The sequence below is a fragment of the Ochotona curzoniae genome, unplaced genomic scaffold, assembly GCF_017591425.1.
Source record: "Ochotona curzoniae isolate NIBS_2020 unplaced genomic scaffold, NIBS_Ocur_1.0 contig_1, whole genome shotgun sequence".
NCBI classification, from domain to species: domain Eukaryota; kingdom Metazoa; phylum Chordata; class Mammalia; order Lagomorpha; family Ochotonidae; genus Ochotona; species Ochotona curzoniae.
The window spans coordinates 27273664-27290796 of NW_024464918.1; the positions used below are offsets into that span (position 1 = coordinate 27273664).

Below are 17133 nucleotides of genomic sequence, written 5' to 3' on the forward strand. Positions count from 1 at the left end.
CCTTAGGATCCTGGTTCAAATCTCAGTGGCCCCACTTTCCATCCAGCTCCCTGCCAACGTGCCTGGGAATGTGGACAAGAAGTGACCCCTGCCACCCACATGGGCACGCAGATGGAATTCCAGGCTCCATAGCCGTTTGGGGAACCAATCAGTGTTTGGAAGTTCTCTGTCTTTCCTTTCTCTGCGTTTCAAGCATATAAATAAAATCTGGCAAGAGGGGCCAGCATTGTGGCAGAGCGGGATAAGCCCCCGCCTGTGACATCAGGATCCCCTATGGGTGCTGGTTTGAGTTTGGCTGCTCCGCTTCCATTCCGGCTCCTTGCTAATGCGCCTGGAAAAGCAGCAGATTGACCCCAGTGCTTGGACCCCTGAACCCACACAGGAGACCGAGACAAAGCACTGGTTCCTGGCTTCTACCTAGCTCTGGCCTAGTTGTATCTGTCTGGAAATTGAACCAAGGAGGCAAGTGCTGTTTCTCCTTCTAAAAATAAATTAATGTTTGGGGGGGTGGGGGAGGCAGGTGATTGCTGCCAGCACAATGGCTCAGTGGCCAAGTCCTCAAATTGCATGCTAGGATCCCATATGGGCGCCGGTTCTAATCCCGGCAGCCCTGCTTCCCATCCAGCTCCCTGCTTGTGATCTGGGAAAGAAGTCAAGGACAGCCCAAAGCCTTGGGACCCTGCACCGGCGTGGGAGATTCAGAAGCTCCTGGCTTCGGATCAGCTGAGCTCCGACCGTTATGGCCATTGCAGCCATTAGATAGACGGAACCAGCAGAAGAAAGAATTCTCTCTGTAGATCTGTTTTCTAATAGAAAAATCTTTTTTAAAAAATAAATAAAAATTTTACGACCTCTCTGCTGTGCGCATCTTCTGGGCTCAGATGGAATGCTGGCTTGCTCCCAATTAGCTGTGTGACAGGGGGTAACACGGGAGCCCCCCATCTTCAGCAGGGTGCCGTCTGAGCCAGCCTGGAGATCTTAGAGGGTGCCTGGCGCGGGAAAGCGTTCAACCCCTCCACGTCCCGGTCATTCCTGGTTCCTGCACTTTGCAAGGTGCAAAGTCCCTTTGACTGCTGTTTTACAGTCAACGGAGCAGTCCAGCGACAACAAGATCTCGGGAACAAAGACCAACTTCAACTCCCAGGCCCGGAACTCTTCTGGGGCAAAACTGTTCTCTCACGGCGCCCCCTCCCGATGGCTGCTCCGCCAGCAACCCACGGAAGCCAGAAAAACTTGTGGTCAGCCGAGGCGGGGCGCCTCCCGGGGTCCCCATGGCCAGGGCGGAGGCGGCTCCCCAGAACCGGCCCGCGGGAGTGCGGGGTGGTCGTCCCCGCTGCCGGCCGCCAGGGCCACCTCCTCCTCCTCCTGGGCTCCGGTTTCGCAGCCGAGGAAGCAGGCTAAAGGGAGAGGCAGTGGGGACCAAGGCCCGCGGACGGCGGGGAGCCCCGGGGTCGGCACGGAGACGGCGGGGAGCCCCGGGGTCGGCACGGAGACGGAGGGGAGCCCCGAGGACCGCAGGGAGCCCCGGGGACGGACGGCAGGGAGCCCCGGGGTCGGCACGGGGACCGCAGGCCCTGAGCGCGCTGCCCTTGCGCGCCCTTTCGCCGCCAGACGCAGAGTGGGCGTGGCCCAAAGTCGCCGCGCTCTCCCGGCTCCTCCTCCTTGGCCCCACCCCCCTGCGATCGTGTGCGTGTGGTGCAGTCCGGGCGGATCCATTTACGCGGGAATCGGGGTCGGCGGGCCTGGAGACGCGCAGCCGGCCTCGCACACCTCCTCCCCCCCGCGCGCGCTCGGGTGGTGAAGTCCACGGACAGTTCCACTGCGCCCGGCCCGGGGAGGGGTCGCGCGGCGCCCGGGACCCCGGGCTGCAGCGGGAGCGACGCGCCTGCCGCCGGGTGGGGGTGGAGCCCCGCCGCAGCCCCAGGTAACGCCGGGGTCCCGACCCTGCGCCGAGCGCCCCGGGTGCGGGGCTGGCGAGCACGCTGCGATAGGGGGCGGTCGCGCGCTGGCCGAGGAGCGCAGGGGCTTCCAGCGAGGCCTCGGTGCGCCCTGCCGCCCGCCCGCCTGCCCGCCCTGAGCTCGCTGGCCCCGGTCCGGGAGCCAGACCCGTGCTGCCCGCCCGCAGGTCCAGGCACCTGCCTCTGGGGAGTCCCAGCGTGCCCCCTGGCTGCGGCCGAGGCCCCCTGGGCCAAGCCGCTGGGGAGGGTCCGGGAAGTGCACTGCACCCCAGTACCACCATTGCACCCCAATATCGCCGTTAGTGCATGGAGGCTGTCGCGCGTGCAGGGGTCCGGAAGGGTCACACAGCAGCTGGTGGTGAGGGCTGGAGAGGAGAGAGGCCAGGGGAGCCGCTGTAAGGTGGAGGGGAGACATGGGCGATTTACTGGAACTCATCTCCGTGGATCTGCCGCGCCCCCGACTTTCGTGTCTGGGCCGAGGAGGGGACAGTGTCTGTGGGCCGTTGCACTTAGTGGGAGCTGCAGAGAGACAGGGGTGTGAATCAGAAAGGGGCACCCCGCCGCCCCCGCGGCTCTGAGCTCACACACCCAGATGCACACCCGGACAGCCGGGCAGGTGTAGGCTCAGCCCCGCCTACACCTGGGCTGGCTGCTCACAGCGCCCTGGGAGGGGGAGGAGGGCCGTCTAGCAACTTTTTTCCAGGTCGCAGAGCTGGCTTCTGAGGGCCTGCGCCTCGCCAGTCCGCGGGGTCAGGGAGCTGGGGGCCTCATCCACCTCATCGCTCCCGGAGGAGGGAACCCCATAACTTAGGCAGGTTCTCAGAGCCCAAGGCAGAGTGCTTGCAGACCCCAGCCCCGTCGCCCCCACGTGCGCGAATGCATTGGGTTCCCCCCAGCCCACCCCGTGGGTGCCAACGTGTGCGGGACTCAGGTGTTTGCAGACCGCTCTGGTGTGTGGGGGGTCTGGGAGGTCTGAGTTCGGAGCCCGCGGTCCCAGCCTGTGTCCCGTATAGTATCCATCTGGGGCCCTACTTGGGAAGAGAGGGCTTTGCAGGGCGCTGGAAGAAAGGCAGCCAGCTGTCCCAGCCTGGCTCTAAGGCAGGCAGGCAGGCAGGAACCCTGGCTGGGCTGGGCCCCAGCAGGAAGCGGTGACCACACCCTCCTCTTCCTGCTGGGGCCTGTCCTAGGCCCTCCCATTTACGAAGGGGGTGTAGATTCTGGAATGTGGGATCCCTTGTTTGGGGAACGACCGGCTCCTCCCTGGAAAGGCTCCCCAGCAGACCCGAGCCTCCCGGGTTTCTGCTTGCAGTGGGGAGGGGGCAGGCACCTGTGTTTAGATGCCTGAGCAGCCTCTCTAAGGGGGGAGTGGCAGGTGGTTGGCGTGGTAAGAACCAAACTGAGGTGGCAGGCTGGCCCCCTTCTCTGGGCGCCATTGGGTGGTGTTGGCATTGCTTTTCACCTGGGTCTCCTCACCCTCCGAGTGGGGCAGACTTCGCGGTGGGACCTGCAGAGCCCCTTCCCTGCCTGCGGTCGGTCTGCAGACAAGCCCACCGTGCACGCTCGCACGGCTTCTGCAGGGAGGGGATTCACTGCCAGGCTCAGAACCATTTTCTGTCAAATGCAAGCGAACGGTGCCTGCCTGTCGAGGAGGCCATGGGTGTGATAAGAGCCAGCATCTCCACTTCCCACACGGGGGTCCCAACGCACAGGATTTTACAGAAAAAAAAAAAATCACATTTCTGCCACCTCTTGACAAATTAGGAAATCTGGCAACATTGTGTCCTGTCCCTCCCCAGCCATCAGAGCTGTGACTTTTTGTTTGTTTATTTTTGGCTGTGTCTAGGCTGGCTTGTGCACCTGGCCTCGAAGCCCTGGGGAGGAGTCCCCCAGAGACTGGGGATTTACTAGAGGGGCTTCCTAGGGTCAGCCCCAGGCCAGTGGGCCATGCAGAGCTGGGATTTCCGGGCCTCCCGGAGGGTCAGGGACAAACCCAGAGCCCGCCCTTGGGCATTCACACAAGAGCCTGTTTAGGACACAGGGAGCCAGCTTCTGATCTGCTGGGCCCGTCCTGATCTAGGCAGCGGTGAGTAGGGAGGGTTGCGGCGGGCACAGTTAACACAGCTGGGCTGGTACTGCGCTGGTGGGTTGAGGCTGCAGGTTTCTTGCTGGTGGTGGTGGCAAGGGCTGAGGTGTTCCGGCTCCAGGGCCTTGAACCTGAGATCCTCCTCTGAGCCATGAGCCTGGGTTACCCCTCAGATGGCTGACTTCTGGGAAGGCCAGGCCTTGGGTCCCTAACAGCGGGAGGGGATTGTTGAGTGAAACTGTGATTGTGACAGAGCTGTGGGCACATGAAATAGTATGAGGTGAAGCTGGGGAGGGGGTGGGAGGGTGCACCTGGCCCTGTGTTCAGAGGTGGAGAAGTTGGATGCAAGCTGGAGACATCACAGCTTCCTAAAAGAGGTGAGATGGCACAGTAGGAGTGGCTGGGGAGCGAGGAGAGGGCGGCAGTGGGGGCAAAGGCCGAGGGGGTCCCACCTGACTGTGCAAGGGGTGCTGGGAAGGTGCTGAGCCCCACAGCTGTGGACGGGGAGAGCTTGCTTAGGGGGCCAGAGTGGCACTGGGCAGTGGGCTTGCTTGGCTGCAGGGACCCACTGCCAGAGGCGCGCGTGTGTGTGTGTGTGTGTGTGTGTGTGTGTGTGTGTGTGTGTGTGTGGTCTCTTCAGTGCAAGAAGCTTCTGCTGTGTGGACAGACTTGTAGCTGCTTTTACAGGATGGCAAACACGGGGCATTTCAGGGAACGCTAGGATTCGATGGTGTGTTTGGTACAAGTTGGTGAGATCCATGTATAGTTTTTGTCATCATGCATGTTTTTGGTCAAGTTTGACCCCTCTTTAGAGGTTGACGGAGACACAGGAGGTGAGGAAAGAGAAGCATCGCCGTGGGTGCCGTGTTAACCCACCTGCCTGTTCCATGCAAGTGGTGATATCTGTGGTTTGGCTCTACTATGGCAAGGAGTTGCTAAGACAGATCCCCAAGTTCCCCCCTCCACTCCTGGACCCGGCTACTGTTACACCTTGCAACCCTTCCGCAACTTGGTTTCCGTTTTTAAAGGCAGACAGACATGCTCTTCCATCTGCTGGTTCACTCCCCCCAACACCACAGCCAGGCCTGGGCGGGAGAAAGCCAGATCTGAACTCAGCTGAGTGCCTGAGCCATCAGCCCCTGGAGTCCCAGGGTGCAGACTAACAGGAAGCTGCAGTGGCTCTGGGACTCCAACCCAGCACCCTGATATGGAATGTGGGCGCCTGAGCAAGGGGCTTTATCCTGGGCCACACTCCTGCCTCTCGGTTTGCACCCTGACATCTGGGATAGAGAAAGTGGCTCCAGAAACAGCTCCCCACCCCATGCAGACCTAAGCGACGTTCACATAATGCCCTGTCACTTTGCTGAGTGCTTGGTGGCTGCAACAAGGAGCCCGGGGTTAATGACACGGATGCACTGCCCACTCTTTACGAGGCTTGCCCCAGCCCCGCAGGGTCCGGCTGCCGGCCCACGTGGGGCCCACACCCCAGCACCGGCCCCGGCCTCGGCCCCGCACCCCGACTCCGGCCGGGCCCCGCCCCCGCGCGGGTCTGTGACGTCAGCGCGCCCGGAGCCAATCCCGCGGCGCGGCAGGCGCGAGCTCGTTTGCATAGGCCGCCGGCCATCACGGCTCCTTAAAGACGCCGCGTGTTATAAACAAGGAGATGTGGGGCAGGCGGGCCGTGAGGTCATCGTGCGGCCGCGGCTCGGGGCGGTGACGTCATCCCAGGACGCCTGCCGGGGGCCCGGGCTCGCAGGGTCAGCGGCCAGCGCCGGGGCCGGCTGCGGAAGTCAGGCTCGCCGCGTCCGGCCCCCAGGAGGGGGGACCATGACACAGTAAGTCCGGGCGGGCTGCGGCTCGGCCGGCGGGAGAGGCGCGTGTGCGGGGCCAGCAGGGAGCCGCGGCCGAGGCCTCCTTCCCACCCTGGGGTCCCCATCTTTGTCGGCGCGCCTGGCCCCGCCCCTCGCCTGCACGAGGGCTGCGGTCCCTTTAAGCGCGAAGGTGGGGGCGAGGAGGAGGAGGTTTAAATTTTTTTTTTTCTGTGTGGTCAAGATGGCGGCGCTCGAGTCACGTGCCCCGCTGCGGGATGTGATTGGCTGGCGGCGCGCGCGTGGGGCGGAGCTCCGGCGGGCGCGCTCCCGCGAGTTTCCCCGCCGGCCCCGCGCGCGCGCGCGCCCCCGCCGCGCCGAATGTTGTGAATCAAACGTGGGATTCGTTCCATTCCCCGGCCGCGGCGGACAGTTCTTAAAGGGCCAGCGGCGTCCTGCGCCGAGGAGGAGCTGGGCCGCGCGCGGGCCTCGCCGGGCGGACACAACAAAGAGCGAGGGCCCCGGAAGGCGCCGGGCTGCCCCCGGACAGGGGGTGGGTGGGGAGCGCATTGTTCCCCCTCGGCCCGGCCTGGCCATCCCAGACGGGGGAACAAAGGAGGCATCGTGCGGCCCGAGGTGAGTCCGAGCCGGCGCCCCCGGGTCCCCCCAGTCGCGCACCCCTCAAAGTCCTGTTTTCCCTCCTCCCGTGCTGGGACGGCACCCGTGACCCCACTGGCTGCGCAGGAGTTAATCCGAGGATGCCCGGACTGGGAGGGGTCCCCGCGCACCCCCAAGCCCGGGTTGCGGGGCTCCCCTGTCCCGAGGGCTGAGCTGCGGTTGGCGAGGAGGGAGCCGCCCCCTCCCCCTGCGGCCGCCACTTCCTTTGTTGTTGCTTTTGTCTCACGCCGCGCACATGGTCCGGGAGCCTCGGCTCTTAAAGTCACAGCGCTCCGGCCCGGGCGCTGCAGGCTGGCCTCCCGCCCCGGCAGCTCCCAGAGGCGGGAGTGGGGCGCAGGGGCGCGAGGGAGGAGGCACCCCCGGTGGGGCGCAGGGGTGCAAAGGAGGTACCCCTAGTGGGGCGCAGGGGCTCGAGGAAGGAGGCACCCCTAGTGGGGCGCAGGGGTGCAAAGGAGGTACCCCTAGTGGGGCGCAGGGGTGCAAAGGAGGCACCCCTAGTGGGGCGCAGGGGCTCGAGGAAGGAGGCACCCCTGGGGGCCCCCCCATGCCCGGGCCTGGTGCCTGCGGAAGCTCTCCCCACCACTAGCACCACCCGAGGCTGTGCCCCGCGGGAATGCTGCGGTTCCCTCCCCCACTAACGGGACCATCTGGGTTCTCTTCTGGCTTTATTTGGGACGAAACCTCGGCACCCCCATGTACGGAGGTGGCAGCTGAGGTTCAGCACAGGGAAGGCATTTCCTTGGCCAAGGTCACCCCGGGAGTCTGGTTGACCGAGGACTTGGTGGGAGTCGGGATACCCACACTGGGGAGCTTCGCCTAGGGGAAAGGGGGTGCTGCCCTTTCCCTGGGAGAGGGCGTGTCTCTTCCTCCTGTGGGGCCCAGGGCAGCGCCTACCCGGGCGAGGTTGAACTTGGTTAGGGGCGCAAGGCAGCACACAGGTGTGAGCAAGTAGGGAGGGGGCCACCAGGGCACTCTTGCTGTTTGACCTTGAGGAGGTGGGTGGTGGGAAATACTTCCGTACTTCCTTCCTTCCTGGCCTGAGCCGGGAGGCCAGCGGGGGAGCTGGAAGGTGAGGAAAGCTGAACCTGGGCTTTGGGCCTCAATTGTCTCCGCTGTGAAGTGGGTGTGTCCTGTCTGCCACCGCCCACCCTGCGTTTCCAAGCCCACGCAGCTCCTTCCCTTGACCCGCTTGCACTTGGCCTGGAGGGGTTGGGGGCAGACCTTGCCTGTGCCCTGGGAGGTGGTGGTGGTGAAGCTGCTGCACAGGGGACCTGAACCTGGCATTGGCTCCGTAGCTGTTCTTGGGGTCTCTGTATGGTCAGTTTATCTATTTAGGATTTATTTATTCTACCTGAGAGCCCGAGTTTTAGGGAGAGCGTGGGAGAGAGCAAGAGAGCTCTTCCATCTGCTGGTTCACTCCCCAAATAACCCCAACAGCCAGAGCTGGACCAGTCTGAAGCCAGGAGCCAAGAGGCTTTTCCTGGTCTCCCATGTGGGTGCTGGGGCCCGAGGCTGGACCATCTTTCCCTGCTTTCTCAGGCTGTGATCAGGGAGCTGGATGGGAAGTACAACAGCCAGGACTGGAACTGGTGCCTGAGTGGGACGCCAGCACGCTGGGTCAGAGTGCAGGGGAGAGGGGGCCAGCGTGCTTCTAGCTGGCTGGCTGTGAACCTCTCGGACACACTGGGCTCCTTTTGCCCCGAGGCTGCAGGGTCCACTGTTATACATGGCCTAAGGATGTGGGGCCTGTCTTTGCTCTGGTTTTCTCTCTCAGGCCATCTGGGGCTCCCCAGGCACCTCTGAGCTGCAGCAGAGGGTCCCGGACCTGGCCGTGCCTTAGAGACCACTGGGAGATAAGGAGAAAAATCTCTGACTTTGCTCTCTCCCTGCACCTCTCCAAAGATCCTGATGCAGAAGGGGCAGGCGTGGGCTGGCGGTCCTGTGGCATGGGGATCTCTCCCAGGTCTCCCTTGGCCCCTGTTCTGCTTGGCTGAGGTATGGGCTGGGGTCAGGAGGCTGCATGTGTAAGGATGCATGCTTGGCCCCCGCTCCTTAGCCCGGAGTCCCCCGTGGTGGGCGGCCAGAGAGGGGCAAGAAAACCCACCATGGGCAGCACCTGCCCGGCAGGACAGGACTCACCGTCTGTTTCCCCTCCCACAAAAGGCTGCAGGGCTTTTTGGTTTGGTTTGGTTTGGTATTTTTTCCCCCCTTCTCTTTGTAAACCCCTCATGATCTACCCGTCAGCTCTGCTGCCAGAAGTGGCCTGGGCACCTGGGCTCTGCTACACACGGAGCAAGGAGGTGGTGTGGGGGGAGTGTGGGCTGCGGCCTGGCCCGGCGCTGTTCTAGAAAGCGGAGAGGAGTGGAAACAGTTCCTAGTGACTAAGCCTGGAGGAAGGTGCTCAGCTGCCCCTTGCCTGGGCTCCCTCTGAGCCCTCTGGCCTCCCTGGCTGTGCCACTTCAGGATGCCCTGGGGCTTTGTGAGATGGACAAGGGGGGCGGGGGCAGGAGCAGCCTAGGACTGGGCCCGCTCATCTCCTCTCAGCTTTACCTAGGGCCTGACAGCTTCCTGAGTTTTCCGTGCCCCGTCTTAGGAGTTAGTGGAGACACCTGGAGCTGAACCAGGTCTCCTCTCCCGCTCGCCCTGCCATCCCCCCACCCGGGTGGGGGGCCCAGCCTGCTGCTGCTCCACTTCCTGTCTTGGGTTCTTGCTTCCCTTTCTTCTCCCACCTGCCACTCTGGGGACTCTGGCTGCACAGGGAAGCTAGCCTCCCACCTGCCTTCACCTTCTCCTGGGAAGGCCTGGGCCAGGGCACCCGCCGTGACTGCTACCATAGCAGGGAGAGAAGGCTGACAGCCCCCCTGCTGCCCTTGACAGCCTCTTCTTGGCCTCCACTTTCACTTCTGTGAAATGGGCCCACCAGGCCTTCTTGAAGGCTGGATGAAGTCACAGGAGGGTGGGCACTAATGAAAAAGATGGTGTGACTCTCGCTTTGTGGCGGAAAGCACCGAGGCAGGAACCAAGTTAGACCCTTCTGCTAAGGGAGCCAGGCTCAGGCCCAGGCCCAAGACAACCCAGGGGGTTGGAGTAGGGAAGCTGGAGCCCCAGGGACAGCTCCCAGGGTGAGGTGGGCTCACTTGAGGTGGGAACCAGCTGGCCCAGGTGCTGTTGGCCAGGCCTCAGACTCATCCCATCCCAGCGAGCAGGCAGCTGAGTCCTACAGAGGCTGCCCCTGCTCCGTCTGCCCCAGCGTGCACAGGGGCTCTGCCTCTTCACACCACAGGCCAGAGAAGGGGGGAGGCTTGCCGTGCCTCAGTTTCCCCCTTTCTTGCCTCCTAGGGTTGTGAGCCCTGGCCCAGCCCCTCCACCCCCATATCCCTCTGATGCGACCATGGGCTCTGGCAGCAACTAGGTGGCCCCCGTCTGCCCCCGTGGCTCCACGACGCATCTCTGCTGGACCCGGCAGCACTGCAGGCCAGCTCTGGGGAAGGTAGGAGGGAAGATCCCTGAGCTACCCACTCCACCCCGCCCCCCCCGCGGGCAGGGCTGTGTCCCCTGGTTTTCTCTCCCTGCTCTGTGATGAGTGGCACCCCCTCAGTCCTACCAGGGCCTCCTCTCTGTGGTGCAGCCCCGGCCACCAGGGCCGCCTGGCCAGCCCGCTTGCCCAGGATGAGCGCTTCCCCTCCCAGCAGCCACTGCCCCGGCCGCCACACCGCCCCGTAGAGGAGCACCGAGCCTCGGCTCCTGCCGGCGGGAGCCCCCGAATGCTGCACCCGGCCACCCAGCAGAGCCCGTTCATGGTGGATCTCCACGAGCAGGTGAGTGCGGTGTGGCCCCAGCCCGGCAGCTGTCCCAGAGGGGCACACGGGCAGAGTGCCTGCCCTGCTCTCTGCTGGGTGAAGGCAAGTGGAACTCGCCCCTGCTTCTTCCTGGTGGGTAAACTGAGGCCTTATGTCCAGGCTTCCTTCCCACAGGTGCATCAGGGACCTGTCCCTCTGTCCTACACGGTCACCACCGTGACGACCCAAGGCCTCCCACTGCCTGCAGGCCACCACATCCCTGGCTGCAGCGCCCAGCAGCTCCCAGCATGCTCCGTGATGTTCAGCGGGCAGCACTACCCTCTCTGCTGCCTCCCGCCCCCTGTGAGTGCTGAGGGTGTGCGCTCCCCCTCCCCAGGCGCAGGGGGCCTGCTCAGAGTCCCTCGTCGCTTTGCACTTGCTGGAGCAGAAGCTATGGGCCCACACTAGTCTGTTTCCCCCTTGGTGGCTGAGGGCAGGGCCTCCCCGGCACCAGCCCCTGGGTCAGCAGCTGGGCCTGGGTGCCTTGCCGTCCGGCCCCGAGCCCAGAGGGGCCTTGGCCAGCGCCACCTCCCTCTCTCAGCAGCTGATCCAGGCATGCACTATGCAGCAGGTCCCTGTGCCCTACCAGGCCTACCCCCACCTCATCTCCAGTGACCACTACATCCTGCACCCGCCGCCACCGCCGGCCCCGCCCCCCCAGCCCGCCCACCTGGCGCCGCTGGGGCAGTTTGTGTCACTGCAGACCCAGCACCCGCGTCTGGTGAGTCCAGGGATCAGTGTGGGAGGCTTCTCTCAGCACCGACTATGGCTGACACCCCATGCCACACCTGCTCAGCCCCTACAGCGGCTCGACAGCGACGTGGACCTGCGCGGGGACCAACATCCCCTGGGGAGCTTCACCTACTCCACCTCCGCCCCTGGCCCGACCCTGTCCCCCTCCGTGCCTCTGCACTACCTGCCCCATGACCCGCTGCACCAGGAGCTGTCCTTCGGCGTGGTGAGTGCCCACCCCGACGCCCCAGCCCGGGCTGTAGGGCCCTGGGAGGAGCAGGGCTTGACCCCCCCCTCCCGGCCCTCTTCTCGCAGCCCTACTCCCACATGATGCCTCGGAGGCTGGGCACCCAGAGATACCGCCTGCAACAGCCGCTGCCCCCGCCCCCTCCGCCCCCGCCCCCACCGCCTTACTACCCCAGCTTCCTGCCCTACTTCCTGTAAGTACCAGCACAGGATGCCCTGTGGGCAGACCCAAACTCAACCCTTAATACCTAGACACACGGCAGGGGGCCGAAGGGTAGTCCCTAGCCAGAACTGGGCTGTGTTTGCTTGGAGGGAAACCTGGGAGCACCTGTGCACCACCTTCCTGCCTTCGCTGCCCTCTGATCCCGCCACCCGGCGCCTGTCTTTCTGTCTAGCTCGATGCTGCCAATGTCGCCCACAGCCATGGGCCCCTCCATCAGCCTGGACCTGGACGTGGACGATGTCGAGATGGAGAACTATGAGGTCCCACGGGGGCCCGTGCTGGAGAGGGTGGCATTGGGGAGCACCCCTGTGTGCGCCGCTGACCCGCCCCCTCCTCCTGCCCACGTGCAGGCCCTCCTGAACCTGGCCGAGCGCCTGGGCGATGCCAAGCCCCGCGGCCTCACCAAAGCCGACATCGAGCAGCTCCCTTCCTACCGCTTCAACCCCGATAGCCATCAGTCTGAGCAGACGCTGTGAGTGGCTGCCCCGCCCCATGCCCCCCCGCGCCTCACCGGGCTGCCTTCTCCCCCCGCTCAGCAGCGCTGCTGTGCCCTTCCCGCCCAGGTGCGTGGTCTGCTTCAGTGACTTTGAGGCCCGGCAGCTGCTCCGTGTCCTACCCTGCAACCACGAGTTCCACACCAAGTGTGTCGACAAATGGTTAAAGGTACAGCTACGCTTACACCTCCACCACCCCCGGGCCCCCCTGGGGTTTCCTGTGCGATGGGGAGAGAGCACATCTCAAGGGTGCAGGGACCAAGGAACCCCCAGCCTCCCAGGCAGCCCAGCAGACACAGGTGAGCTCCGAGACTCATGCACCCCCTGCTCTCCCACCCCCGCCCCCAGGCCAACCGGACGTGTCCCATCTGCCGGGCTGATGCCTCCGAGGTGCCCCGGGAAGCCGAGTGAGGCCCCACGGCTGCCCAGGAGAACCCTGCCTGAAGCCTTGGAAACTCGGGGGAGGGCGTGGGGGAGGACCCAAGAGGGGAGTTGGCAGAAGCCTGCCCCATCGCCCTCCCCCCTGCTCGCACCCCTACCTGCATCTCCAGCGCTGGTGCCAGGGTCTGCCCCACAAGAAGCCCCTGCAATAAGCCCTGCATTTGCCAAGCTCCAAAGACTCCTCCCCGCTCTGCCTGGCCGCCCACACCCTGCGGAGCTGCCCTAAGGGACCCCTCCCCAGAGCGCTGGGGGGATCCTACTGGCCCTGGGGGTTGGGGTAGGGGTGGCGAGGCAGGGGCGTCTGGGAAGGAAGAAATCCTTGGCCCCAGGGTGGACAGAGGGGGCACCAACCTGGGGCACGTGGTTTCTTGCACTGACCACTGACTATGGCACTGCCCAGGCTGTGGGAAGGCCTTGGCAGCAGGCCATTTCCCGAGCCCTGGGTAGTACTGAATTTGCCAACCCTCGACCCCAAGCGGCCTTGGGCAGCCCACCCCGTAACAGGCTGCTGTGGGTGTGGCTGGTGAAGGGGGCCTGCACCCCCTGCACAGTGATCTAGCCCCACCTCTGGGCTGGAGGATGCTTCCAGGCAGGGTCCCTGTATCCCAACAGGACCTGGGCTGGGCAGAGCGCACTCCTGCGATCCTGGGGTGCCCCTCCTGGCAGCGAGGCCGTGCCTGATGTCCCCTCTCTGTTTTGCATGACTGTGAGGAGCTGCAGTTTTTTGTTTATTCATTTGGCCCAAAAATCACGTGTAGGATTTAGGGGTTGTGGTATTTCAGACCTATCTATATATATATATATTTTTTCCTTTGTTTTATGGGGGAGGGCGGGCTACAGGGACCAACCCAGGAGCAAGCTGCCCCGGTCTGCATGCACGTGTGCGGCTGGTGGGGGGCGGGGGGCAGGGCCGGGGGTCTGTGCTCAGCTGATACTGCCATGCACTGCACTGCACATGTCCCTAGGGCCTCCTGGGACCCTCGCTTTTCAGGGCATTTCCCCCTTCAGCCAGCCAGGGCCCATCTCACACCTGCCTGGGCCAGTCTCTTTTTGGGAATGCCCGGGAGTTATGGGAGGGAGGGAAAGCAGGGAGTGTGGGGGTCTGGCTGAGCTCCCCACCCCTCCTTGCCTAACCCCCCCATTCCTTTCCTTCCCTACCTGTAGCTGGGGTTGCTGCCCACCCCCCCACCCCCCAGAACGAACTGCGTGTGGGGCCGGCACATCCTAGCAGGTGATCCCCCCCCCCCCGGCACCTGCTGCCTCAGGGATGCTCCAACCACCCTCGTTCTCCCTGCAGCGGCCCTGGCTCTCTGTCCGCCCCCTCCCCATCCCGGCTCCCAGCCTGCCACAAGGCCTGGCAGCCCGGCCCCACCCCCACGGAGAACCCAAAGTCTTAGTGTATATAACTCCAGGTGATGTTTCTATATTTATAGCAGTGTTTTACACAGACCACAGCCCCCCCTCTGGCTCCCCTCCTGGCCCCACCCCACCAAGAGGTTTTCCAAGCCCTTCCGGTTCCTGGGGCAAGTGGAGACAGGCTCATGGCTGGTGTGTGTGTGTGTGGGTGTGTGGGTGTGTGGGTGTGTGTCGCCACCTTGGGGACTCCAGTCAGCAACTGCTGGGAGAGGGCAAGGGGTAGGAACAACATTTAAACAAACAAAAAAGTCATTAAAAAACTATTTCTGAAACAATGATTTAGGATGTTTGTGATTTGCCAACCTTGCTCTAGATGCCGTATTACCAATGATTTCCTGTGGCGGGGGCTTGTCACTGTTTACTCAATCATTTACCAACTGCTGGCCTAGGCATGACCGCGGGCCCCTCCCCCAGCCCCGGCTGGGCGCAGCGCCTGTGTTCCGTGTTAGAAAGGTTTTCTATAATTACATATAGAGATATAAAGATATATGTAATTTGGGGGGGCCTTTTCCTTGCACATTTTACAGTTACCTCATTTTTCCCATGTATGTATTTGAGAAAATGCTAATATATAGAGAAAAAAAATGGTTCTTAAAGCTTAAACGTGTGGTTTTTTTTTCCATTCCATTGGAGTCACATTGGTTTGTAGCATTTAACATAACTAGTATGTTGTATTATATATATGTGTATACTGATTGAAATTTTTAACAGATTTGTACTTTTTTTAAAATGAAAGTTGCTAGTTCTGCTTGACCAAGTAGTGCAATCATTATTTTTTTTAATATTGTTGCTGATTTCAGAGGGATATTCACTAATAAATGTATGATGTATGGCTCAAGCTGCCGTTGGCTACATGTGTTTCTTCGGTGGGAAGCGGAGGGCAGGGAGAAGTGTCGTCAGCTATGGAGCCTGGGCTGGATTCCCTCAGGCTGTTTGCAGGAGGCAGCAGCATCGCTTACCAGAGTCCTGAAATGTGGGTTCTGGGGGCCCAGTGCAATGGCTCACCTTGCACACACCCGCATCCCATATGGGCACCAGTTCATGTCCCAGCTGTTCCACTTCCCATCCAGCTTCCTGCTTGTGGCCTGGGAAAGCAGTCGAGGATGGCCCAAAGCCTTGGGACCCTGTACCCATGTGGGAGACCCAGGAGAGGCTCCAGCTCCACTCAGCTGTGCATGTTGTAGCCACTTGGAGTGAGTCAGCGGATGGAGGAATCTTTTTTTTTTTTTTTTTAGATTGATTTTATTTTTATTGGAAAGGCAGATATATAGAGGAGAGACAAAGAGGAAGATCTTCCATCCGATGATTCACTCCCCAAGTGAGTGCAACGGCCGGTGCTATGCCTATCCGAAGCCAGGAGCCAGGAACTTCCTCCAGGTCTCCCACACAGGTGCAGGGTCCCAAGGCTTTGGGCTATCCTTGACTGCTTTCCCAGGCCACAAGCAGGGAGCTGGATGGGAAGCAGGGCTGCCGGGATTAGAACCAGCGCCCATATGGGATCCTGGCGCGTTCAAGGAGAGGACTTTAGCCGCTAGGGAACTTTCAATGTAGGTTCTGGCTACATTGGGGGTCAGATCTGTCAAAAGGACTCAAGGGTTTGCTTTCTTATGGCCTAGTCCCGTTGCCGCCCGTTCCCACTAAATATTTGGAAGAAAAAGCAGAGAACTTGAAAATGCTGGTTCACTCTTCAGATGCTTGCCACAGCTGAGGTTGGGTCAGGAGTCTGGGTTCCCTACAGGGGTGACAGGGATCCACATGTTTGAGCCATCACACACTGCCTTCCCAGTGCATCAGGAGGAGGCGGGGTTGGAGGTAAGCAGGGAGGACTTGAACTTGGTGCACAGGAGCCAGTGTAACAGGTTGTGGCGTATCATGCCATGCCACACTGCTGGGCCATGGTTCTCATGAGCTCTCTGTGCAGGCAGCTTCATTTTCTTAATTCAGTGTCACCTTGAGAAAAACCACTTTTCCCAAGAATTCCATCAATATTTCTGGGATTAAGCCTTGTAAAGGTAACTTTGGTTCGATGGTTTATCTGAATCATTTGCTACTCTTGGCACTAGAATGGGCCATTAGCAGGGCCTGTGTTACATATCCCATCTTCACCCATGGACACCTCCAATACTTCCTGGAGGTGACTCAAACCCAGTGGGAAACAGGGATGCAGTCCTCTCGCCTTTGTGACTGCACCTGCGGGAACATTGGCTGCAGCTCGCTTAGTACCACGGCCCTTGTGTCTGGTGCCACCAAACAAAGCCTTGATCGAACAATGTCGGTCTTGATATCTGCAGATGAGGGGACAAGATCAATCGGGTGATCCCTTAAGTATGTTGCAGGAAGTATCCAGTGGTGTCTAATAGGGTTTGCTCATTTTGTTTTTCCAAATTCCCATTCTTTAAAAGGTGAAAAGATCCCAGATGCATAAAGGGCATATTTGAGAATGGAGTGAATCAAAGGTGAGAACGGCAAGTGTTTCTGTCTTGCCTCTGAATCCATGGGAATAGGGACTGCCCCCCCCCCCCCCGTTTACGTAGTTGAGGATGCATGTCCATGTGGCGTCTGACTAGGGTGGGAAGGCTTGAAGAATAGAGGAAAGTGGATGAGACAATTGCTTACAATTTCTCTTTCTTCTTCCCGTATCTGGGGAGAGGATGGAGAGAAGGAGAGGGCTGCTCCCAGCATCCTAACTACATCAGTACCCAGGGATAGGGGACAGCCACTCAGTGTCATCCCAGGCTCCCCAGTGTGGAGCAAGCTCTGGGGATACTTGCTAAGTGGTTTCAGTAGTTCTCTGGTTTTGTTGCTCCAAGGATGAGGAAATCCTTCCAAGGTCCATTGGCCGACATAGTCCACCCTAGAGTCTCCATGTACCCAGATACTTGCTGTCGAAGCTCGGCCAAGAGCTCTGTCCGTTGTGTCCCGCCCTCCGTCCTCTGCCAAGGTACTAGCTGTCCTCTGCAGGCCTCAGTGAGCTGTCATGGCCCCCATATGCATCTGCGCATGTCACAGGCAGCAGCAACTGAGGAGGCCCATCCTCACACTAAACTCTGTGGTTGGATTTCTGAGTCCAGTGGTCTAGTTGGAAGAGTCCCCCAAGGAAACCTTGCCAGTGGTGACCCCAGATCTGACTCTGGTCTGTGTGAGCCAGTGTAGAGTCTGGCTCAGTCCATCACTCACATTAATGGATGTAGTTGTCAGTTAGTTCTGCCTTCAGC

At 61.4% G+C, this 17133-nt stretch overlaps 1 protein-coding gene across 9 annotated transcripts; it reads left to right on the forward strand.

The window, feature by feature from the left end:
- Positions 1-1860: 1860 nt before the first annotated feature.
- RNF44 (ring finger protein 44) lies at positions 1861-14749 on the forward strand. Of its 9 annotated transcripts, none has more exons than XM_040964883.1 (11): positions 1861-1924; positions 9867-10017; positions 10126-10345; positions 10502-10669; positions 10908-11087; positions 11163-11324; positions 11414-11538; positions 11740-11827; positions 11918-12039; positions 12131-12230; positions 12410-14749. In XM_040964883.1, exons 2-11 carry the CDS (start codon positions 9911-9913, stop codon positions 12470-12472), a joined length of 1335 nt encoding a protein of 444 aa, XP_040820817.1. In that variant the 5' UTR covers positions 1861-1924; positions 9867-9910; the 3' UTR covers positions 12473-14749. The 9 variants fall into 9 exon arrangements, with proteins under 9 accessions (XP_040820817.1, XP_040820567.1, XP_040820897.1 ...); XM_040964633.1 differs by lacking the exon at positions 1861-1924 and adding an exon at positions 5743-6485; XM_040964963.1 differs by lacking the exon at positions 1861-1924 and adding an exon at positions 5743-6485 and having other exon boundaries at positions 10911-11087.
- Positions 14750-17133: the final 2384 nt, after the last annotated feature.